The sequence below is a fragment of the Perognathus longimembris genome, chromosome 2 (genome assembly GCF_023159225.1).
Source record: "Perognathus longimembris pacificus isolate PPM17 chromosome 2, ASM2315922v1, whole genome shotgun sequence".
Lineage (NCBI taxonomy): Eukaryota > Metazoa > Chordata > Mammalia > Rodentia > Heteromyidae > Perognathus > Perognathus longimembris.
The window spans coordinates 151,311,865-151,337,469 of record NC_063162.1 but is presented as its reverse complement, the minus strand read 5'-3'; the positions used below and the strand labels follow the sequence as shown (position 1 = coordinate 151,337,469).

Here is a 25,605-nt window from a genome sequence, read left to right as displayed (position 1 = left end):
GCTCTCAGTCTTCTGAGTTGCTAGGATTATAGGCATGAGCCATCAGTGCCTGGCTTGAAATTTGTAACAACTGTTTTAATATCTGCGTTTGCATTTAAATCTTTTTTTTTTCTCCTTGAGAATTGGAGTTCTTGATTTTTTATTCTAATTATGGCTCACACTCTGTTTCTATATTTTGTAATTGTTGGATGCCACAAATAATGGGGTGTGTGTGTGTGTGTGTGTGTGTGTGTGTTGAGATCTAGATTTTCTTGTAAGCTTTGAACAAGTGCTGATTTCATTTCTGTCCAGAAGTTGTTAGAAAGGATTTGATTCTGTTGAGATTGGTCACCTCTTTTAGGTGTGGCTCAAGATCTCATTTAATTCCATTTTGAAAGGAGTCTTTCTCCAGTCTGAGTGTGTTGTCCATAGTGAGGGCTTGTCACTGTGTCTAGAGGAAACAAAACTGACTGTTGGCTTTCCTTCTGTAATCTCTGAGCCATTGTCTGTAGTGCAGCTCTTCTGGAATTATCCCTTCTTCTTCTTTTTTTTTTTTTTTTCCTGCTAGTCCTGGGGCTTGAACTCAGGGCCCGAACACTGTCCCTGGCTTCTTTTTGCTCAAGGCTAGCGCTCTACCACTTGAGCCACAGCACCACTTCTGGCCTTTTCTATATATGTGGTGCTGAGGAATCGAACCTAGGGCTTCATGTATACGAGGCAAGCACTCTACCACTAGGCCACAGTCCCAGCCCCCTGGAATTATCCCTTCTTTAGAAAAGGGTCTTGATTAGCCTTACAAAATGTCATACCACACATACACAGATCCAGGGTGCCCAATGCAGATGTTATTTTCTTTAGTACCCATTCCACAAGCCTAACCTTCCTGATGATTTCTGACTTCATTTCTATATGATTACCAGTCTCTGGTGCATGTGTTATGTGTATAAATATGCAGATTACTTGCAATACTTAAATTTTATAAAGTTATGTTATTTTTAATAAATTAGCTTTGTGTTATATATTTATGTAAGTATGTGCTTATGTGTTATATCGTATAATTAATTTATATAAAATTTAAATATATAACAATATAACAAATTTATATGAAGATATATGTAATTATGCAGATGATCTATGCATGGGAAGGGCTCTCCTTGTTTCTTTTTTTTTTTTTTTTTGCCAGTCCTGGGCCTTGGACTCAGGGCCTGAGCACTGTCCCTGGCTTCTTTTCCCTCAAGGATAGCACTCTGCGACTTGAGCCACAGCGCCACTTCTGGCCATTTTCTGTATATGTGGTACTGAGGAGTCGAACCCAGGGCTTCGTGTATATGAGGCAAGCACTCTTGCCAGTAGGCCATATTCCCAGCCCTCTCCTTGTTTCTTGTTTAGGAATTACAAACCTATCCTGTTTTCCAGTGTTTTGATAGTAACCGGTTTTCTGGTTGTTTGTTGATAGAGGGCAATTATAAACCCTCTTTAAATTCCCATAGATGTAAGTCTTACCTGTTATTTTATGATCTCAAATTAGTTTCAACTTCTTATATTAATATGAAACAATAAATTTTGGTAGAAAACTTTCTCAAATAGATTCGATGTGATTCTTTTACTTTAAATTTCTTTGTAACAGTCAGGCACTGGTGGCTCACACCTGTCAGGATGAGGCTAAGTAAGATCTAAGGATCTTAGTTCAAAGCCATAACCTGAGCATGAAAACCTATGAGACTCTTTTTTCTTCAGTTAACCACCAAAAATACAAAAGTGGAGCTGGGACTCAAGTGGTAGAGCTCTAGCCTTAAGCATAAAAAGCTCATGGATAACACCCCAGTCCTTAGTTTAAGTTCCTGGACTGACAAATACATGTGTACATACACACATGCACACACACATTCTTTGTAATTAAGGAAACCAAAATGAAAGGGGTAGGAGATAGGAAAAATAGAAAGAAAACCCAGTAACTTTCACGGTGTTTATAATTAGACCATAACATTCCCTTAAAGCAAAAAAAAAAATTTAAATTGGGGCTGGGAATGTGACCTACCTCTTATCCCCAGCTATGTGGGGAGCTGAGATGGGGAGGTTTTCGGTTTCCAGCCAGTCTGGCAAGGAGGCCCCAGCAGACTCCATCTCCATTGAGGAAAGCTGGCAGTGGTGGCAAGCGCCTGTGGTCCTAGCGAAGATGGGATGTCCAAAGTAGGCAGAGAGTGGCCAGGTGCCTCTGGCTTACACATCTAACCGTAGCTACTTGGGGCTGAGGTCTCTGAGGATCACGATTTGAAGCCAGTCTGAGACACTAAGAACGACCAGAAAGGCTGCAAGTGGAGATAACAGCTGGAATGGTAGAGCACAAAAGCTCAGAGGCAGCACCCAGGCTTTGAGTTCAAGTCCTATGACACAAAAGCCAAAGCAGGCAGAGAGTGGCTCAAGTGCACATCTGGGTGGGAAGCGTGACTCTGTCTCATAAACAAGTAAGGAAAAGGCCAGAAGCATGGCCCATGTAGTCATGTGCCAATTTAAGAAGTGCCAAGCCTTGAGTCCTAACTTCGGTATCACCACTCTCCCTCCACAAAAGCCGAACCAAGGTTGAAATATTAAAATACATGTTTGTATTTTAATATGTCTTTTATCTCCCTTTAAAGATGATTTCTTGCTACGTTGCCCAGGTTAGCCTCAAATTCATGATAACTGCTGGTGCTGGTCGCTCACACCTGTAATCCTAACTACTCAGGAAACTGAGACCTGAGAATTGTGGTTCAAAGCCAGCTCGGGCAGGAAAGTCTGTGAGATTCTTATCGCCAATTAACCACCAGAAAACCAGAAGTGGTGCTGTGGCTCAGGTGGTAGAGCACTAGCCTTGAGCCGAAGAGCTCATGAACAGCTCCCAGACCCAGAGTTCAAGCCCCACAACCGACCTCCCCCCCCCCAAAAAAAAAATTGTGATACCCTCAACAAAGTCTCCTATCCATGACACATAGAAATTGTCAAGTGACAGGTGTTTGACAAGCAGGACCATTCTATTAGCATTCAGAAATATGAGATTGATTTGCCAGAATAGTCACATAGGAGAAGCCGGTGAGGAACAATAAGGAAGAAGACCTAAATGAAATATGAAAAATTTGAAAAGGGCACAATGTTGATAAGCTGGTCCATTGGTCAGAAAGAAAATTTTTGATGATATATAAATAAATACACATTTGTACATAATATGTAAATGATACATTGCCCAAATGGATGATAATACATGATGTATTTATAAATATATGGTACATTTCCCAATCCAAGAATAGGAGAAAAATCAGAAGAGAGAAAAACAACTGAAAAACTATAGGTAATTATAACTTTCAACCAAGAACTTGACTTCAGATTCATAAATTCCAATGTAGAAATACAATTAGCCTGAAAACATAAGATAACATGTCTTGTTCAAAAGTGGAACAATTCCACAATAAAGGTCTTGAATAGTAGTAAATTTCAAACAGTAAACTCAAGCAAGTAGCAATAAGATAATGATATTAAAGGTGACACGTATAAGGATCTGAGTAAATTCAATGAAGACACAAATAGCTGAATAAAATAAGGGAGGCAATGTAGGATATGAAGGAAGAATATGATAAATATGGAAAAATCTTGACGCCAAATTGAAATTCTGGAAATGAAAATAAGATTTTAATGGAACAAGTTAAAAGTAGAGTAAAATATAATATAGGGTCAAAAATAAAGAGCATTTACACCAGTCAGATAAAGACAAAAACAAGTGAACATTCAAGTCCTCTCGGATACCATAAAAAGGCACAACTCACAAATACAAGAATATGAGAGAGACACGCTAAAGCCATAGAACGTATACTCAACACAATAGCAGAAATCGTCCTCAGTGTTGAGGAGGAGGTCACTCTGATACTGGAGACTTGGAGAACAACCAAACGGTTAAGATCAGAAAAGAATCATTCCTAGATATATTATGGTTACGATAGTACACAGAACAAAGAAACTATATTGAAGAGAGAAGTGACAAGTCACATATAAAGCAAACCCTATCAAAATAAAAGCAGATTCTTTTTTTTTTTTTTTTTTTTTTTTTGAGGAACTTTAAATGAAAGGTAGCATAGAATGATGTATTTCAAGCCCTGGAAGAAAGCTGTCAACTTAGATTGATGTATCTACCAAAGCCTGTCCTTTATAGTTGGAGGAGAAATAGAAACCTTCCATCATAAACAAAACCTAAAAGAATTCATGACCACCACACGCTATCACCGCCAAAGATACTTAAAAGAAGATAAAGACAACCAGGAAAATAAAGGAAAGAATGCATCCCAGTGGCAAGTAGTTTAGCAGATAAACATTAAAAAAGAGGGAAACATCTCACAAAATAACAAAAATGGCAGGAAATAAATACTATGCATCTTTCAATATTAGCAATGTTAGTGATCTCAGTTCTCCAAAGGACATTGAGTGACAGGTTGGATTTAAAAGCAAGGACTGATCATTTGTTGCCTCCAAGAAATAAATTTCTGGCTGGGAATGTGGCTTTGTGGTAGAGTGTTTCTTCAGCACACATGAAGCTCTGGATTCTATTCCTCAGTACCACATAAACAGGAAAAGCGGGAAGTGGTGCTGTGGCCCAAGTGGTAGAGTGCTAGCCTTGAGCAAAAGAACTTCAAGAACAGTGCCCAGGCCTTGAGTTCCAGCTTCAGGACTGGCAATAAAATAAAATAAAATTCTTGTCTATAAGAAACAAATCTTGGGCTGGGAACGTGGCTTAGTGGTAGAGTGCTTGCCCAGCATGCATGAAGCCCTGGGTTCGATTCCTCAAGCCCCAAGCTCTAGAACTGACCAAAAAAACAAAACAAAACATCTCATTGATAAAGACAAACATTGCTCTAGGGTGAATGTATGGAATATTCTACATCTTTTATGATAAAGATCACAAGAAACTGAATGGAAGGAACTTGCTTCAACACAAGTATATATGCATACTGATAGCTAGCATCATTTTAAATAGGAAAAATCTGAAATTGTTTTCTCTAAAGTCAGGAATGAAACCAAAGTGTCCACTCTCCTAGAATTCCTAGTCAGAGCAACAAGGAAATAGAAAGACAGAAACTGATTTAGACAAGAAAGAAGAGCTCAGTTATCCCTGTTTATAGATGCTATGACCTATTTAAAAGGCTTCAAAGATAATATGAAAAAGACCTGGTTGTGATAAAAAGTTAATATAATAAACAGTAAATAGGCAGGATGCAGAATTAATAAAACCAGTTGCTATGCCAGGCACTGGTGGCTTACACCTATAGCCTAGCTACTCAGGAGGCTTGAGATCTGAGGATCTTGGTAAAAAGCCAGCCCGAGCAGGAAAGTCTGGGAGACTGTTATCTCCAATTGATCACCAGAAAGCCAGAACTGGCACTGTGGCTCAAAGTGGGCGAGCACTAGCCTTGAGCAAAAGAGCTCAGAGACTGTATCCAGGCCCTGAGTTGAAGCCCCATGACTGATATAAAAATAAATAAAAGATAAAGAAAATAAAGTAGACATGTAGACTAATAGGATAGAATAGATGTTACAGAAATAAACCCACACAGCTACAGTCATCTGATTTTTGACAAAAGGGCCCAAATCATGCATTAGAGAAAAGATAGTCTCTTCAACAAATGGTGCTGAAAAACTGTTATCTACTTGCAGAAGACTGAAACTTGACTTCCTACCTCAACCCTATAATAAAAACCCAATTCATAGTGAAAGAAACAACTACAGGAAAATGGAAAATTCTGGAAGATCCTAGGTATAGGCAATTATTTATTTATTTTTAAATAGGATTCCAGTTGCTCAGGAAATAAAACCATTAATTGCCAAATAGGATTGTATCACATTGAAAAAAAAAGCCTCTATACCTCAAAGGAAACAATTGCTAGAATGAAGAGCTAAACCATAGAATAGAGAAAAAAAATCTTGTCAGCTATTCAATATAGATAAAGGATTAATATCCAGAACATATGAGAGCACAATACATTTAAACAGCAAGAAAGTAATCCAAGTCATTTGTTACACGTGGCAAACTAATTGGACAGTTTTCAGCAGTAGAACAAATGGATAATAAATGTATGAACAAATATTCAACATCCTTTCCATAAAGTAAATACAGATCACAGAGTATTTTATCTCATCCTAATCAGAATGGCAATCATCAAGGAAACGATGCCGGTGAGAAAACGGAACCCTGTTCTGTACTGCTGATGTGAATGTAAACTAGTATAATAATTGTGGAAACGAGTATCAAACTTTACCAAAAGCTTAAAGTAGACATGCTTACAATTCTGCCTTACCATTCTTTTTTTTTGGGGGGTGGGGTGGGAGGGTGGTCTGTCATGAGGCTTGGACTCTGGGCCTGGGTGCTGTCCCTGAACTCTTTAACTCAAGGCTAGCGCTCTACCACTTGAGCCACAGTGTCACTTCTGGTTTTCTGGTGGTTAATTGGAGATCAGAGTCTCACAGACTTTCCTGCCCAGACTGGCTTTGAACTTCAATCCTCAGATCTCAGCCTCCTGAGTAGCTAGGGCTACAGGTGTGAGCCACCAGCGCCCAGCTTGCCTTACCATTCTTGAGTATACCTCTTAAGGAGTGTAAACAGCATTCAGGGAGGAGGTACATGCACATCTAAATTATTCACAATGGCCAAGCAGTGAAATTGACTTATGTGTCTAAAAACTTATGTATAATGAAAGTTAGTTCTGTGTTATACCATATGGAGTATCATTCAGCTGTAAAGAGAATGAAATGTAATTTGCATGAAAATGGATGAAACTAGAAATCATGTTGAATGAGATAAGCCAAGCTCAAGCCAAATAGGTAGAATGTAGACCTATAATGGTAATGGTACATAAAAATAAAGGGTGAACTGTGGGGTAGCAGCTAAGGGTAGGGAAAAAGGACAGGAGTGGAGAGAATTGAAGGACAGTTCACACACACACACACACACACACACACACACACAGTGAAATCCACTAAATACTTTGAAAAAGGTATAGGGGAAGATATAGGAAGAGTTAGGGAATATAACTTGTTGAGAGTACACTGTACACATCTGTGGTATTATTACAATGAAACCTTGTATTAGCAAGAGAAAAAATTATATTTGTAATTATGAAAAATCATAAGGGAAAATATTAAAATATCTCCTTAATATTTTATTTATTGTAACAACTATGTTGTGATCATTTGAAGAATTTCCAGTTACTACCTCCTTTAGTCTTACATTGATCTAAAGGATTCTAAATAATTTCTTCAAAAAGTTCTTCAAGGGCCTAGTGGTAGAGTGCTTGCCTCATATACACGAAGCCCTAGGTTCGATTTCTCAGCACCACATTTACAGAAAAAGCCAAAAGTGGGGCTGTGGCTCAAGCGGTAGAGTGCTAGCCTTGAGCAAAAAAAGAAGCCAGGACAGTGCTCAGGCCCTGAACCTAAGCCTCAGGACTGGCCAAACAAAAAACAAAACACCCCCCCCCCCAAAAAAAAAAAAGTTCTTTAAGCTGGGCACTGATGGCTCACACCTGTAATCCTAGCTACTCATGAGGCTAAGATACGGGGATTTTGGTTTGAAGCCAGCCCAGGCAGGAAAGCCTCTGAGACTCTTATCTTCAATTAATCACAGAAAAAGCTGGAAGTGGAGCTGTGGCTCAAGTACTAGAGCACAAGGACAGCACCCAGGTCCTGAGTTCAAGAACCAGGACCAGCACACACAACAAAATTCTTTAGTCAAATCTTACATCTTTTTCTGGCTCTCTCTTTCTCCCTCCCTCCCTTTCCATTTTTCTTTCCCTTCCTCTCTCCTTTCTCTCCTTTCCTCTCTGTCCTTCATTTGGGAGGTACTTTAGAATAATTTAAAGGCATTAGTTTGGTTTTTTAAAAATTAGTTTGAAGAATCTTACCATGACTTACCTTCATTTTGCATTCGTGCAGTATTTAAGCTTTAAATTTTGTTCCACTTGAAACATGAAACTATTAGATAATGCTTGACCTAATGCTTGACCTTTTTTTATTTTTGTTGGCAGCGAGTATCATAATTATTTATGTGACCTCTGCCTGGGCATCATTTTTGGTATCATTTAATGAAGTGTACTCTGAGAACTTGGTAAAGAACTTACTAGATAGTTAAAGCCACTGTTGTAGTTAGAAGAAGCCATGGGAAGGTCGGGGGGGGGGGGCAAACTCAGAGTAAGGAATTCAAGTGTTGAGTTAAAGGAAGAAAGTGACTATAAGTCTGATTTACTATTTGATATGTGAAAATGCTGGAAGATGCCTAAATTATTTGGTATACCTTTACATTGTGCTTCGCATGTAGTACAAATCTCAGCCTTGCATGTCTATGTAATCTCTGTACTCAGTAGTCAGTAGGATATGGTAGTTGAGATCACCTGGGCTTCATAGTGAAACCCTGTTTTCTAAAAGAAAATATTTAACAGCTAACTATATGCATTTTTATTTTTGCTGTAGGCCTCGAAGTAGAGGAAAAACTACAGTGGAAGATGAGGATAGCATGGATGGGCTGGAGACGACAGAAACAGAAACCATTGTGGAAACAGGTATCATACAAAAAATTTCAGACGGAACATAATTACTTGTATTTGTCTGCGTACTATATTTTGCAATATTTTAGCATTTGTCTGTATATACTAAAGTTTAAATCTTCTGCCTAATGCATTAGCTAATCTAATGAAAAAATGAAAATCTGAGTTTTTTTTCATTTTTTCCTTGAGCCTTCATTTAGTAGGAATTACTTTTAATATCTGTTTTATCAAAGCAAAGTTAAAATTAGAAGTAAGTAACAGTAATTCCAGATGATTAATTTTATAGCTTATGCTGGGCACCAGTAGCCCATGTCTGTAATCCTAGTTACTCAGGAGGTTGAGATCTGAGGATCGTGGTTTGAAGCCAGCTCAGGCAGGAAAGTCCCTGAAACCTAGAAGCCGAGCTTTGATTCACATAGTAAGAGCCCTAGCTTCAAAGTCAGGGAACAGCGCCCTGAGTTCAAGAAACTGAACCCCCATGCATGCACGCACGCGTGCAGACACACAGAGCTTATGGTGTATTTTTGGATCACATTTCATCAAGTGTTTGTTTAAAACTTGTTTAGTTGGGCTGGGAAGGTGTCTTAGTTGTGGAGTGCTTGCCTAGCATGCATGAAGTTCTGGGATCTATTCCTTAGTACTGTATAAGCAGAAAAAGCTGGAAGTGCTGCTGTTACTCAAGTAGCGCAGTGCTAGCTTTGAGCAAAAATGAGCTCAGGAACAGAGCCCAGGCCCTGAGTTCAAGCCCGAGGACTAGCAAAAATAATCCCAAAGAAACAAACAAAAATATGTTTGGTTAATATGTATATGATGGAAAAATACATTTAATTAGCAACACTTATGGGATACCAGATTAAACAATTCCTGGTCAGCTAGACTTTCAATTAGCCTTATACATGCTAGTGTATATTGTGCATCTGCAAAAGAAGGTGTGTTGTTTAAAGAATATTACAGAATTTGTAGGTTAGAGTTGTAATCGGTTGTCAGTGGTATTATAACATTTGAGGATTTGTGCATGAGAAAAATGTTTTCACCAGTTGGCTAGAATTTGGACAGAGTTAGGCTTTTCTTCTGAAATTGAGAAACATCTTGATACTTACAGAATGTTGTTCAGTTGTTTTTTTTTTAAGAGAAAAGTTATAAAGTTCTTTATCTTTTGAATGACAGTTTTCCAGGGGTTACTTATGGTTATCACATGTGTTTAGTTTCAGGTATTCTGCAATTCTCATATTCCTATCTAACAAGGCATACATAAGTTAGAATGATGATATGAAGCTTTGAAATACAAAATTCTAAATTCACTCTTTTCTGTAAATTTGTCATATTTAAAACTTGAATCCATAAACGTTCCATTAGTTCTTATGTATCTACATTTATTTAGTTTAAACAGTTTTAGCAAAGGTTATTTTGGTATTAGGATTAGAACAGGGAGAAATAGAGGAGGAAAAGATTTCTTGCTTCCCATGCAGGTATAGGAGTTAAAAATTCTCCATTAGAGGCTGGGAATATGGCCTAATGGCAAGAGTGCTCACCTCGTATATGTGAAGCCCTGGGTTCGATTCCCTAGGTCCACATATATAGAAAACGGCCGGAAGTGGCGCTGTGGCTTAAGTGGCAGAGTGCTAGTCTTAAGCAAAAGGAAGCCAGGGACAGTGCTCAGGCCGAGTTGAAGGCCTAGGACTTGGGGGGAAAATAATTATCCATTAGGTTTTTTCATATATTTTTGGTTTTTTGCCAGTCACGGGGCTTGAACTCAAGGCTTGAGCACTGTCCCTGGCTTCCTTTTGCTTAAGACTAGCACTCTGCCACTTGAGCCACAGCGCCAAGGCTTCCTGTATACGAGGCAAGCATTGTACCACTAGGCCATATTCCCAGCCCCAGGTTTTTGTATACCATATACTAGACAAGTGACATTTCCAACGCAATGAGAATGTCTTTGGACCTCTTCTGCTCTATTTTCTTTCCTCTCACTTAACAGATAGAGCAGATTTTCCCCCCGTCTGTTTATTGTGCTCCTTGCACAGTTCATGCCTGTGATGACCGGGCTTGTTCCCTGTCCCCAGCACCTAGACTACGCAGACACATAGCACCCTTTTGGTTCACTCAGCAAAATTACATTTTTTAGGTTTTTCATTGTGTATTTTTTAAATGTCTGCTGTCCTTGGGACATCACCACAAAACTGAATTGCAGATTTTTTGCCCCCGTATAAGTAATAAACCTCACAAATGGATTTTCTTACGTTGTCTCTATGAGATAACGTTCGCGTGTGTGCGTGCATGTGGACACACACATACACAGGACTTTTACAGTGAAGTAACGTCGAGTATATTAGTCATTGCTGTCTTTGAAATAGTCTCTACCTAGTTTTTGTTTGCCTTTTTTTTTTTTTTTTTTTTTGCCAGTTCTGGGGCTTGAACTCAGAGCCTGAGCACTGTCCCTGGCTTCTTTTGGCTCAAGGCTAGCACTCTGCCACTTGAGCCACAGCGCCACTTCTGGTTTTTTTCTATATATGTGGTGCTGAGGAATCTGTTTTTACTCTTGTTACTTTTGATGTAGGCTGCAGTTGTCTGCCCAGGCTTACCTTGATGCTAGGTAAATGGCTATCCTCCAATTTTCACTTGCTGCTGTAGCTGGGATGTTTCTGTTGAGATGGAGTCTTTGAACTTTGCTACTAGACCCCAACCTAGATTTTTTTTCCCTTAAGCCTTCTGTGCTGTGCCCTCCCTACCCCCCTAAGAACAACACAGCTGATAGAGGTGAATCACCCTGTGATCCTAGCTACTCAGGAGGTTGAGTTCTGAGAATATTGGTTCAAAGCCAGCCCTGGCAGAAAAGTCCCCATTGAGACTCTTACCTCCAATTAACCATTCAAAAACCAGAAGTGCTATGGCTCAAAGTGGTAGAGTGCTAGCCTTGAGCAAAAGAGCTCAGGGGCAGTGCTCAGGCCCTGAGTTCAAGCCCCGTGATTGAACAACAACAACAAAAATCATATAAAAAGTGGTATAGTAATGGATATTGATAGTAACTTATATAAGTATGATTAAGGAGAAAGAACTCAAGTCACTTGTCATCATGTTAATATAAAACCAGTGCTTCACAATTTTGTGCATTCACTGTAAGTGGTTTACATGTTTTGTAAAAGTGGGGACTATGTTTATATCATCAGTGTTGGTTATTTGGGGAATTCAGTGAGTAAGGATAGGATGAATAAAGGTTTTGCTGTTTGTAATGAGAAACTAGTGATTTGGCTTTCGAACTCATTTAGATGCAGTGGATATTCTCAGTGAGATACACATCTATTGGGCAACATGTCATAATGCCAGCGTCTTTTGACCTCTGCTGTTTGAAAGAAGGAAAGCATGTGGTTATTTAATGTTTCAGATGTATTTACTTCGGTAGTTTTTATGTCAAGAAAGTATGAAAAGTATTGCCATTTTGTTGGGGTGAAGTAATGATGCATTAGTTCCCTAGCACAGAGCCAGGGAACACTAAGCACATGTCCTTTCTATTCCCCTACTTTCCAAGAGTTATATATTGGGTAGAGGAAGATAATAGTAGTTTAGGTGGGCAAGAATATAACAATAATATGTGAATGTTGATAATCAGAGTAATAGCCACATGGGTACACTGGACTCGGTGCTTTTCATGCTGTATGTCTGTTTTTTTTTTTTTTTAAATTTTTGCCAGTCCTGGGGCTTGGACTCAGGGCCTGAGCACTGTCTTCTTTTTGCTCAAGGCTAGCACTCTGCCACTTGAGCCACAGCACCACTTCTGGCTGTTTTCTGTGTGTGTGGTGCTAGGGAATTGAACCCAGGGCTTCATGTATACAAGGCAAGCACTCTTGCCACTAGGCCATATCCCCAGCTCGCTTTATGTGTTTTTGACTCTAAAAGTGTGTTGTTGCCTACTATTGGTGTATTGTCTGTCTTTTTAAGTGGGGAGCAAACTGAAATCAAAATGAGGCTGAAGTCCTTTTGTGAGCCCATGACTGAGCTAAGATGTAAAGAGTACCATTAGATTTCAAGCTTTAATTTTATTTTCAGCCTTTGCTTTTAAACAAAACAACCAGCTTTTTTTTTTTGACTTAAACTTTTAATACCATAGAACTGTGCATAGAAGAAGGTTTTCATCTTTAAGAATTGTTTCTCCTGGGCTGGGAATGTGGCTTAACAGTAGAGGGCTTGCCTAGCATTCATGAAGCCCTGGGTTCCATTCCTTAGCACCACCTGAACAGAAAAAGCTGGAAGTGGCGCTGTGGCTCGAGTGGTAGAGTGCTAGCCTTGAGCAGAAAGAAGCCAGGGCAGTGCTCAGATCCTGAGTTCAAGCCCCAGAACTGCCCCCCCCCCCAAAAAAAAAGTTTCTTTTAATTAAAGAAATAAAATGGAGATATAGAATGAAAATACATAAATAAGAGGTTAGAACTACTTTATATCTTCAAAAGATTGCTCGTCACATAGTGATTCTGTTTTTGAGGTGCACAGATGCTGTCTTTGAGTTCTCCTAGGAACTTCCTTACCATGGTTAGGCTCTTCAGTAGTTGTTATCACCACACTTGTGCCACCTAGTGGCTAGAGATTAACCATAGGTAGGACCAAGAGTGTGCGGTGTGAACTTCCACCCACTGGCTCACCTCTAGGGTTGTGGCAGTCTCCACTTTGCTGACTTCAGAGCATTTTGTGATAATGAATAATTGTTTATATTTAGGTCAAGTTTTAAGTAAGGGGGGGAGATAACCCTGGGTAATTTATGCTGAACAATTTCAAATGTGAAAAATGTCAGTTCCAGTTTTTACCAGTGTGGGCTGCAGGCAGTTTGAGCAAGGAGCACCCATGAAAGCCAGACATTTCACAGAGTAGCAGAGGAGCCAGGCCTGCACTGCTTTAGTGGGTGAATGATCTTCCTGTAGACACAGCAGTGGCTGTTGTTTCCATCTGTATATTTAGCAAGGATCTGTAGATGACGGATAGCATAGGTTATCACGAGTCTAAATCCAGAGCACCTTTCATGACATTTCCATCCCTGAGTGATGTCATTTTCTGCCACAGCAGTCTTTATCACATTTTTTTTTTTGCCAAAGCATGACAGTATTTTGAAGACTAAGGCTGGGAAGAGAGGGGGAGACATAAGCACTACTTTAGTTGTCTTTACTTGGATAGTAAGGTCTAACTTGTTGACCAAATACAGAGAGTTATTTAAAGATGGGTTCTATTTTTATCTATAGTTCAGTATATCATTTAAAGATACCATTTATTTTTCTCATGTATGGCTGGAACTGCTGCTTCTAAGGAAGAAGTTAAAAGTTTTGGGGCTGGGAATATGGCCTAGTGGCAAGAGCACTTGCCTCCTACACATGAGTCTCTCGGTTCGATTCTCCAGCACCACGTATATGGAAAACGGCCAGGAGGGGCGCTGTGGCTCAGGTGGCAGAGTGCTAGCCTTGAGTGGGAAGAAGCCAGGGACAGTGCTCAGGCCCTGAGTCCAAGGCCCAGGACTGGCAAAAAAAAAGAAAAAAAAGTTGTTGTTTTTTTCTTATTGGTAAAAGATTAAATATGGTAGAAACTTTCTGAAAAGAGTCCTGGGGCCTAACAGAGAGACTGGACAAGAGGACTACATCAAAATGAAAAGTTTCTGTACTGATAAGGACATCATTACTAAACTAGAAAGCCAACAAACAGGGAGAAAATCTTTACCAGCAACATATCAGACCAAGGCCTAATATCCAAAATATACACGGAGCTCAAGAAACTAACCCCTCCCAAAGCTAATAAACCAATCGCTAACTGGGTAAAGGAGCATGAGAGACTTCTCAGAGGAAGAGGTAAGGATGGCAAAGAAACATGGGAGGAAATGCTCATCATCCCTGGACATCAGGGAAATGCAAATCACCTCACACCAGTTAGAACGGCTAACATTGTGAATTCGAACAACAACAAATGTCAGCAAGGATGTGGAGACAAAGGAATCCCATTTGCCCTGTTGGTGAGATTGTAAACTAGTACAGTCACTCTGGACTGCAGTCTGGAAGTTCTTCAAAAAACTAAACATGGATCTTTCCTACAGTCCAGTCTATCAGAACATCAGAACACCCAGAACATCATGAGCCAGGATACCATAAAGACACTTGCACATCCATGTTCATTGCCACACGGTTTATAATACTCAAGAAGTGGGAACAGCCCAGATGCCCTACAATAGATGAGGGGAGCCAAAGAAAATGGACCTATACAGAAGCAAAATTTACTCAGCCTTTAGAAAGAATAATAAGTCATTTGTAGGGAAATGGATGGACCTGGAACAAATCACGTTAAGTGAGGCAAGCCAAGCCTAGAGAGACAAATGGCACTTTGTCTTACATGGGGAAGTCAGATCTAAAATACACTGGATGATCTGACCACTGATGAATTCTAAAGGATTCTAGACACTCATACACAGTGAGACCAAAAGAGGATAACTCACAGGCAATATCAAGGCACTTGGATATGAGCCTGCCTTTATTTATTTATTTATTTGTTTATTTGTTTGTTTGTTTGTTTGTCATAGGGCTTGAACTCTGGGCCTAGGCGCTGTCCCTGAACTCTTTAGCTTAAGACTAGCACTCTGCCACTTGAGCCAAAGTGCCACTTCCTCGCTTCCAGTTTACTAGTGGTTAATTGGAGATAAGAGTCTCATGGACTCTCCTGCCTGGGCTGACTTTGAACTTGGATCCTCAGATTGCAGCCTCCCGAGTAGCTAGAATTACAGGAGTGAGCCACCAGTGCCTGGCCCTTTTTATATTTATATAAGTGTGTGTGTGTGTGTATGTGTATGTGTATACATACGCGTGTACACATGCATCAAAAACGAAGTCTAAGATATGGAAACGAGGTGTCTTTTGTTGTTTTGTTGTCTTTCCTTTCTGCATGATTCATTCATACGTCTGTTTTTTTTGGGAGGGCCATAGAACTTGAGGGAAAAAAGGTGAAAAAGCATAGCTGTGGTCCTCACTGGACACACTGTTGAAAGTGAACTATCCAACTCATGAGTGGAGATTGGGAGTGAAGTACTAGATGAGAGTGAGAGAAGGGATGATACTGTACAAAAGGAAATAGACTCATTACCTGACTGTAATCCCTCTGTACCTCACCTTTGTAATAACAAGTAAAAATGTTAAAGTTACCTTTGATAAAACGTTGATCCATCTAAATATTATTAGTCAACACATGTTCTCTCCTTGCAAGGCTTAGAAAACTACAGATTTCTGCCATCTTATATGGCTGAGAAGCTGCAGGAACCTCTTCATCTTCGGGACTTTGGTCCCCATTCGGAAAGATGAAATGAATCTCATAACTCACTCAGAGGCAGCAACAAACGCTGTCATACTGAATCCATCCGTGAAAGTGTCTCCTCAAATGTGCTTTTGATCATATAATATTTATCCAAATGAGCTCTGGGAGTTGGAAACAATTGTCCCCTCCCCCTTTGTTGTTTTCTTTTTTCCTTGTTTTTCATTTATCTGTCTCTGGGAGGGTAGGGGGTATACAGAAATGGAGGAAAAAAGGTGAATAAGAGCAAAAGTAGTACTTACTGTTGAAAATGAACTATACAACTTGTGAGTGAGGATGGAAAGGAAAAACTGGGAGAGAGTGAGGGAAGGGGAAGGGGTGACATTGTCCAAAAAGAAATGTACTCACGGGCTGGGAATATGGCCTAGTGGCAAGAGCGCTTGCCTCCTACACATGAAGCTCTCGGTTCGATTCCCCAGCACCACATATATGGAAAACAGCCAGAAGGGGCGCTGTGGCTCAGGTGGCAGAGTGCTAGCCTTGAGCGGGAAGAAGCCAGGGACAGTGCTCAGGCCCTGAGTCCAAGGCCCACGACTGGCCAAAAAAAAAAAAAAAAAAAAAAAAAAAAAAGGAAATGTACTCACTACCTGGCGTATGTATCGGTAACTTCTCTGTACATCACCTTTATAATAACAATAAAAATTTTAATTGTCTGCTGGAAAAAATAAAAATACAAACTAGAAATAGGAGTTAATCAGTCTTTGTTTCTTTAGCAGATCTAGGTTAGGAACAGAAATACAACTAGTATTACTAATAGTAGGAAAAATAGGATGTTGATGTGGTCCTAAGATGCTGCCAGGCATCCGGTTCCTGGTTGAAGAAAGGATGTGGAGTGGGCTACTGCCTCCTGGCCTAAATGAAAGTGATATTGAGTCCAATTCTGAAGATGAAGCCATACCAGAGAACTCCCAAGTTTAACGTACAAGCAGTTAAGGAGGATGGGACCAGCAGGAAATCAGATGCCTAGAGTTCCTGGAAGATGGGCCAGAAACTGAGCCCGGGGTGCAGGCAAATGCTATGAAGAGTGCCCTTCTGCAATTCCCATAAATATGTGGAATAAATTTCAAGAACTGCATGAAAAACAGAAAACTTCAGCCTCAAGATTCAGAAGGATAAAAAGAAAGCTCTCCAGAAAAGATAACTTGAAGAATGAAAAAGAATCTCATTGTGAACAGTCCTCAAATGTAGCCCAATGGACGGCGCTTACTCAGCATTTCGGAGCCAGTGATAGATTTGAACCTCCTGTGAAGAAGAAGAAAAAGGATGAAAAGTCAGGTCTCGAAAAGAGGATAGACCAGGCTGTGGAGGAGTGGGATGTTGAGAAGACTGAAGAACTCAACAACCAGCTAGCTACGCGAGAGCTTGGTGTAAAAATTGACAAACCAGTTGCCTGTCACCAGTTTGTAGAAGCCAAAAAGGAAGCTGAAAATTCACCTGCTGCTCGAAAGAAGAAGAAGCTGGCATAAGGGTTTGAAGCAAAGAAGAGATGGGAAACCAAAAGCAACATGGGGTGTACGTAACCTTGCAGAACTCAGAACACTTAACAGACTCACATGCTCACGTTAACAAGACTTTCCTGCTTAAATGTGTTTGAAATCGGTAGATGTAAGAAATTGATTGAGGGGCTGGGGATATAGCCTAGTGGCAAGAGTGCCTGCCTCGGATACACGAGGCCCTAGGTTCGATTCCCCAGCACCACATATACAGAAAAATGGCCAGAAGCGGCGCTGTGGCTCAAGTGGCAGAGTGCTAGCCTTGAGCGGGAAGAAGCCAGGGACAGTGCTCAGGCCCTGAGTCCAAGGCCCAGGACTGGCCAAAAAAAAAAAAAAGAAATTGATTGAAGTAGAAAAAAATGTGCATAAAACTCTTAGGAGTTGATTATCAACTGTTGGACTTTTTCTAAGGAGTTTATTTTTTAAATGAACATTTTTGCTACTTGTGTAAGAAATCTAAGCATACACAGAGGGAAAAAGTATGGGATATTTCTAAAATCAATCTGCTTTGCATTTGTTTGGTATAGCAAAGCCTGTGAGGTCCTTGGACTTTCTCATCTGTTTTTAGGCATGACTGCACTGTTCTGGAATCATGATTTTAAGATTGTGACAGATTTTACAAATAACCTAATGTCCTGAAAACAGTTATTGATCCATTATTGGTGGTGGTAGAATTGATATTTTTATGGTCACATAATAAAGTAATTTTTATATACCTTCTGGTGAGATAATAGAAAAGGGGGATGAGAATGTAGTATGTGGGGGTGCGGTTTAGTTTCAGCTGTGCATAGACATCTCCTTCTAACTATCTCAGCTCTTGTTCTTTAAATTATTAAATGCCCTAGTTACATTAGATGTAGATATTATATTAGATGTACAGTTTTATTAAACAGATAATTATAATTCCAAATAACAAAAAAAAAGTAGAAAAAATAGAACAGGATGGACTCTCAAAGCCAGCTTTGCTACAATCCTCCTAGAATCAGAAGTGATTTGGACTCCATTTCTCTTAATAAGTATAATAAAATAAAATGATAAGTGGATTTTTTTTAAATTAGGAAGCCATACTTTTAAAATATAGATTAAATACAAAAGTAACTCAGGCTCTCATGGCTCATAACTGTAACCCTAGCTACTCAAGAAGCTGAGATCTGAGGATTGTGGTTCGAAGCCAGCCCAGGCAGGAAAGTCTGTGACACTCTTAGCTCCAGTTAATGCCCAGAAAACCAGAAGTGGTACTATGGCTCAAAGTGGTAGAGCACTAGCTTTGAGCAGAAAAAGCTCATGTAGAGTGCCCAGTTCCTGAGTTCAAGCCCCATGACCACACTTCCCCCCAACCCCTAATTCTAAAAGATTGTGTCTGAAAACCAGTTAACCTATCATTAATGTGTTTCACTTTGCCATTTGTTTCTGTCTCTGTGTAGAGAGACAAAAATATAAACACTCATTCTTTGTTTTTCTTTTAGTTGTAACCATTAGAACCTTCTAAATACCATTAGAAGTACTAGGTATTCTCCTCTTCTTGCTGGATTGGGGTGGTGGTGGGGCACAAAAGTTAGGTACCAGCTATGACTGTTGCGGTGTTCCAGAAGAAATGTTTGCTTAGGCCTATAAGTGGTAGGCAGCAGCATAGTAGCAGGGAGTAGAGCCAGTTGGAGGGAATAGTTGAGGATTGAGATGAACAGAGTTGTGTATTAGAAGAAAAGTGTTCTCACAGAATGTCATCCTGTTCCCAGCAATGAATCCTTCTTGGCTTTGTCTGTAAGCTCCTTAGGCCCCATTCACTTTAATTTTTTAGATTGTTATTATAAAGGTGATGTATAGAGGGGTTACAGTTACATAAGTCAGGTAGAAAGTACAATTCTCTGTGGACAAATGTCCCCTTTCCTTGCTTTCTCCCAGTTTTCCCCTCCCATTCTTACCAGTTACGTAGTTCATTTTCAGAAGTGTCCTGTAAACACCGTGGCTACATTTGTTCACTCTTTGTCCCTCCATTTCTGTGTACCCTTGCCCACCAAAGGCATATGAAAGAAAACAAAAAACAGCAAAAAAAGAAAAAAAAAACCTCTTTCATTTCCTGGAGTTCATTTCAACAAATATTATTTTGTATGATCAGATGCACGTAGTCATTGGTGCCTTTCTGTTCCTCTCTAAGAGTATCTTCTTTGGTCTCACTGTGTGTGCATCCTTAGGCCCCATTCTTAATCCCCTGTTTCTCTCTGTCTACTTTCTTATTTCTTAGTGTTAAGAATGGCACAATTTTACATATACATGCATATATATGCACACATATATGCACAATACATATATACATATATGTATATATATGCATATACACACATATATTCTGGGCTTAGTAGAAATAATTTGCTTCCACAATGGTGTTTTTATATATGGTGATTTAATAGTCCTTTGGATAATAAGAAGGCAGAGGATATCTCTTCAGCAGAACTTGATTTCTTTCAGTGTTTGGTGGTAAAAGCCCTAGAGAGTGAGCAGCCCTGAAGAGCCTATGATTTCCCTAGAGCTACAGGTTTTGTACACTTAGTCTGCTTTCTAAATTATTGCAGATCACGTTACATTAAATTCTTACATAGCATGAAAAGTGTCACTTAATTTTTAAGTTTCAGTATCAGTGTCTCATGACTTGATTGACAAGCTGCTTAAGTTTTTCCTCTGACAGTTCTCCACTTCTAACTTTTGTATTAGCTAGTGAGTGACTCTGCTGTGACAGATTTCAAGACACAACAGTGACATACATAAAACTACATCTTTTCCTCACGCAATGTAATTTCAGTGGTAGCGCATGATTGATGAGGCCTTTAGCTGCAAGTGCTTGCTGATGGCCAGGTTTCTGCCGTCTTCTTTCTCTGGTGCATTGTCTCTTTGGCAGCGCTGCTTGATAGCTGTTTTGTCCATCTCAGTCCGTAGGAAAGGGGGACATAAGTTAGCCGAGAGCAGATCACTTCCTTTCAGATGATGGAGAATGACACAGTCACTTGTAAGCAGTTCTACTGGCATGGACTTGCCATGCATAGCTGCAGAGAAGGCGGCTGGAAAATAATGGGTCTGATGGAGGCCAGGGGCATGCCCTCTTGAAACTTGAAAAGGATAGAAAAAGAAGAGTATGGATTTTTGTCCTTGATCCGTTTTCTTTGAGACTGTATGGTTTGTCTTACCCATCTGTAAAATTCTCACATATTGTGGAATTTGGTACTTTTTTGATGATAGAAATTGCATGTATTTCTCTCTGTGATACATTCATTTTGGTTTTGAGATCTTTTTTTGGGGGGTGGGGGTGGGGAAGGGAACCAGTCCTGGGCCTTGGACTCAGGCCCTGAGCACTGTCCCTGGCTTCTTTTTGCTCAAGGCTAGCACTCTACCACTTGATCCACAGCACCACTTCAAGGTTTCTAGTGGCTAGCTGGAGATAAGAATCTCATGGACTTTCCTGCCCAGCTGGCTTTGAACCATTATCCTCAGATCTCAGCCTCCTGATGGAGTAGCTAGGATTACAGGCGTGAGCCACCAGCACCTGGCCATGTAAATCCGTTTCCAGTTGACTAAACTTCATGTTCCAGCCAAGAACATGAATTGCATGAGGAGCATTGATGGAGAGAGAGAGAGGTCGTGTCACTTACTCTGGTAACACAGTGTAAAAGACAGCATACTGTTTTGTTTAAAGAGAAAAATGTTAGGTGTGGAGGTTGCTTTCTGAGAAGGTATGTATAGGGCTTTTAGGGTTACATCCCTGAGAAGAATTGCAAAGGACAGTAGAATCACGGACTGATCTTTTCAAGTATTTAGCTTTTAGAATGACTAATAACTAAACTGCCTAATAAGTGTTTCAAATTAACGGTAAACTTCAATTTATAAATATGAAACAATGTTAAGAGGAAAGTCCTGTTGTATATATCAGCTACTATGATTTTGAAAAATAAGGGGTCTAAGAAGTTAGTACTAGGCTGAGAATTCTGAGTCAGTTGTACCTTGGGCACAAGGAAAAATATGCAATGTTTTACATTATTGATTATAATTTTGTTGAAGCAGATATAAACAGTGCTATTCTGTACACTATGTCTTCCTATATTTGTGAACTATTGTCATTTCTTGTTTCTTTTTTCCAATCCTATGTAGGTATTATAGATAACTATACCAGTGGTGGATATAAACATAAGTTACTCTGTATCTTCTTGTTCATTGTGAAGCAGAAATCAAAGAACAATCTGCAGAAGAGGATGCTGAAGCAGAAGTGGAAAACTCCAAGCAGCCAGCCCCAGCTCTCCAGCGATCTGTGTCTGAGGAGTCTGAAAACTCCCTGGTCTCTGTTGGTGTGGAAGCTAAAATCAGGTTAGAAAACAAATAGAGCTGGATCGGAGATTGTTAACAAAAATAGGCAGTGATTTGAGTGCAGAGAAAGTTCTGGGAGACGGGTATAGGATTTTAATGTGGATAGAGTTTCCTCATGTAGTAGTTTTAAATCTGCGGCTTACACCTGTCATTGTATGTCATTAGGGTTAGTGATTGTACAGTAGGTGAGTGTGTCACTCTAGCCAACCCTGTCAAGGACAGAAGGTTAGTAGTTTGCTGTTCCTGGTCCAAGAAATGACTGAGCACTTACCATAGAATGAAATTTTGATACTTACATAGTTGCTTAAATTTATACTCATTGTTTTCTCCCCAGTCATTTTTCTTAATGTTAATTTATAGAATAATGGGTTTTACGGTAACATATTCATACTTTCATCTTAAATATTTTGATCCTGTCTCCTTCTCCCATCGTCATCTTCCTTCTCCCCTTATTTTCCTCTTTCTCATTCTTCTTTGTTTTGGGGGTGGGCGTGGGGAGGGAGCTGGTGCTAGGGCTTGGACTTAGGGACTAGTTGCTGCCCCGGAGTTTTTTTTTTTGTTTTGTTTTGTTTTTTTTTGCTCAAGGGTGATGCTCTACCACTGTGCCACAGCTTAACCCAGAGCTTTTGAGACAAGAGTGTCACACAACTTCCTACTCAGATCTCAGCTTCCTGAGTAGCTAGGATTACAGGTGTGACACTGGTGCCCTGCTCCCATTCTTTTTTAAAAAAAAAAAAAGGGGCGGAGGGAAGAAATATAGGACATTATAACCTATCAGTGTTAGGCTTCAGTTTTGAAGTTTTGTATTTTATAGGTCCTATTTTAAGGCAGTGAACAAAACTGAAATTATTGATTTTTTTTGGGGGGGGGTGATATTACGGTTTTCCTGAAGTATTTTCTGTGTTTGGATTTCAGCACATCTTTCTGTCTTTTGCTGGGTTCTGTGAACACACTTCTTTATAACTTTCCTTCTTTCTGGTGCTCCTCTCCCTGGGAAAGTGTGTCCAGTCTGACAGCTGTATTTATATCTTATCTGTGACCCTATGAACCACACATACATTTGTATTTTTTTACAGTGCCGTCAGTGCTGGTTTTCCCCTGAACTTCAGACTCCTGTGTCTGTCAGCTTAACGTGTCTTTGTGGAAGTCATGCCCCAAACTAGATTCTGCTTCTACCACCAACCACCCCACACCTACTCCTTCCTTGGCTTCCTCATTCGATAAATACCAATATTTTACCCAGTGTTTGTCTACTTCTGGAAAAGGAGAATTGCAGATGTATAAATTGTTAATTCAAGTTCATTATTCTTATGATATAATCACAGAATAGATTATAAAGATAAATATAATTTTAAAGCAGAAGTATCTAGAGTCTGTTACAGAAAGTTGTTGTATAAAGAGACTTCATCATTTGCCTTCCTCTTTTTTCATTTTTTTTCCCCTAGTGAACAGCTCTGTGCTTTTTGTTACTGTGGGGAGAAAAGTTCCTTAGGACAAGGAGACTTAAAACAATTTAGAGTCACGCCTGGACTTACCTTACCTTGGAAAAACCATCCACCTGCCAAGGATGTTGATGACAACAGCAATGGAACCTGTGAGAAAATGCAAAATTCTGCTCCACGAAAACAAAGAGGACAGAGAAAGTAAGTAGTTTTGAATTTAAATGGTTGAGATGGACCTAAGATACTATTTACTGTATTTTCATTGTAGTGTTTATAAATTTACATGTGGGGTTGTTAACTGTCCAACATTTTCTTGTATATTTCATATTCAGACAGTATTTTGTGAGTCCTTATTAACCCAATTGTTCTTTTCTTAAAAGTTTTCTTACTTTAAAACAAAGTTTCTTGCCTTAATTGTGTATTAGTGCTTCATTTTGATAGGGCAAAATGTGTAACTTTTCTGGAGAAAAATCTGAACAGTATAACAAACTGAGAAGGAATTCATAAATGGAAAGATGGTAGTTTACCAAAGAATTCCTTTTCCTTTTTCTAAACAGTTTTAATTGTTAGTGTGAGTGTAATGTAATAGCAAAACCAGACTTGTTTTTCCTGTGTCTTTCATGACATCCATTCACTTTTTTATTTTTTTAATTTTTGCCAGGCACGGGGCCTTGAACTCAGGTCAGAGCCTGAGCACTGTCCCTGGCTTCTTCTTATTCAAGGCTAGCACTCTACCACTTGAGCCACAGCACCACCTCTGCCTTCTCTTGTATATGTGGTGCTGAGGAATCAAACCCAGGGTTTCATGTATGCTAGACAAGCACTCTTGCCACTAGGCCACTTTCCCAGCCCTCCATTCATTTTTTTACTTATGTTCTCATTTTATCAATGTATTTATCTACTTGACATTTCAGAGACTATTGATCTGTCCTGTGAAATTTTAATCATACTATAGCTCCTTTTCCCTATATAACTAACTTTTTTTTTTGGCCAGTCCTGGGCTTGGACTCAGGGCCTGAGCACTGTCCCTGGCTTCTTTTTGCTCAAGGCTAGCACTCTACTTCTTGAGCTATAGCACCACTTCTGGCTTTTTCTATATATGTGGTGCTGAAGAATTGAACCCAGGGCTTCATGCATGCTAGGCAAGCACTCTACCACTCAGCCATAGTCCCAGCCCTATAAGTAACTTTAAAAAAATAAAATATTTGCATTACCACATAGACATGTCTTTGTTCATGCACATATTGTAGTTACATAATAGACTTATTTAATGTGCTTTTTAAATGTTTAGTACAATTATATTTAAAGGTCATATTAATATACAAACACAGCTCTGCTGGTTGAGGTAATAGCATTTTCTATATTGATGAAAAAGTGTAAAAATTAATTTAGCTTGGAACTCTTAACCAGCTGTGCTCCTCAGGGGTGATGATGTAATCATCTAAGTGCCTATTTGGTTTATATCCAAATTGAAGTACCAAGCATTGTTGTGCTGTACTAATTTGATTGGCTCATTGTTTTGAACATCTGCCAATGCCCTAACTAGTAGTAGAAAGTGAAACAATAACACGATTCTTTTTAAAGAAGTTAAGGTGGAACAGTTAAGGAAGCTAGGAAGATTGTATTTGGAAAGTTTTGAAGGTCATAGCTAGGTTATGCGTAGGAGCTGCCTTAAAGTTATCGGTTGAGTGATCATGTTAATAAAATATATCAAAGAGTGCAGCAAACTTAACAATGTTTATTACTAATCAGGAAATTTAATGGTCTGATGAATATATCTTCATAATCTATTTTAAATAATGGCAATTAGATAAGATCTTGGCCTGAGAATTAGAAATTGGCTTTATTTTATAAGTGAAGCTAAATTTTTAGTGAAAAGTTTCATGGGTTCAAATAACTGTATAAAAATAACTGGTTTAATGGAAGTTATATAATAAGTGCTTACAAGTTTATTAATGGCAAAAAGTCCATTAATGAAGGAGAGTTAGAAAATTATGCAGCTGTTGAAGGATAAATGGTTAAATATTGACAAAATAAATGGTAGTAATGAAATATAAATAGCAGTTAATTTTTAAAGAAAACATGACAAAGGAATTTATTTTTTATTTTACAGTAGCTTTGCTTAATTATTTGCTCTCTGTATAAACCAACCTCAAAACTTGAAGGTTGAATTTGACTACACTTTTGTTTAGGACCTGAATACCAATAGACTACTTAGAGATTCCACTGGTGCTTACACCTCTCTCCCCCATCATATTACTAGTGCAAAAAGTATGCTATGGAATACATTACTTTGCTTTGCTTTGCTTTTTTTTGGGGGGGGGTGGCTAGTCGTGGTGCTTGAACTCAGGGCCTGAGCACTGTCCCTGAACTCTTTTTGCTTAAGGCTAGCTTTCTCCTGCTTGAGCCACAGCACCATTTCCGGCCTTTTCTGTTTATGCAGTACCGAGGATTTGAACC

At 39.3% G+C, this 25,605-nt stretch overlaps 1 protein-coding gene and 1 pseudogene across 12 annotated transcripts in view; both read left to right on the top strand.

Moving 5' to 3' along the window:
* Window positions 1-25,605, top strand: part of Kmt2c (lysine methyltransferase 2C) — a 204,872-nt gene that overhangs the window by 41,394 nt on the left and 137,873 nt on the right. For 10 of the 12 annotated variants that reach the window (XM_048340504.1, XM_048340505.1, XM_048340508.1 and 7 more), the window contains exons 2-4: window positions 8,464-8,552; window positions 21,562-21,703; window positions 23,149-23,346. In XM_048340504.1, the coding sequence (XP_048196461.1) occupies window positions 8,464-8,552; window positions 21,562-21,703; window positions 23,149-23,346 (429 nt within the window). The remainder of the gene's footprint in view (window positions 1-8,463; window positions 8,553-21,561; window positions 21,704-23,148; window positions 23,347-25,605) is intronic. The other 2 variants (XM_048340506.1, XM_048340501.1) reach the window with 1 other exon arrangement.
* On the top strand, window positions 16,462-17,951 carry LOC125347340 (annotated as a pseudogene).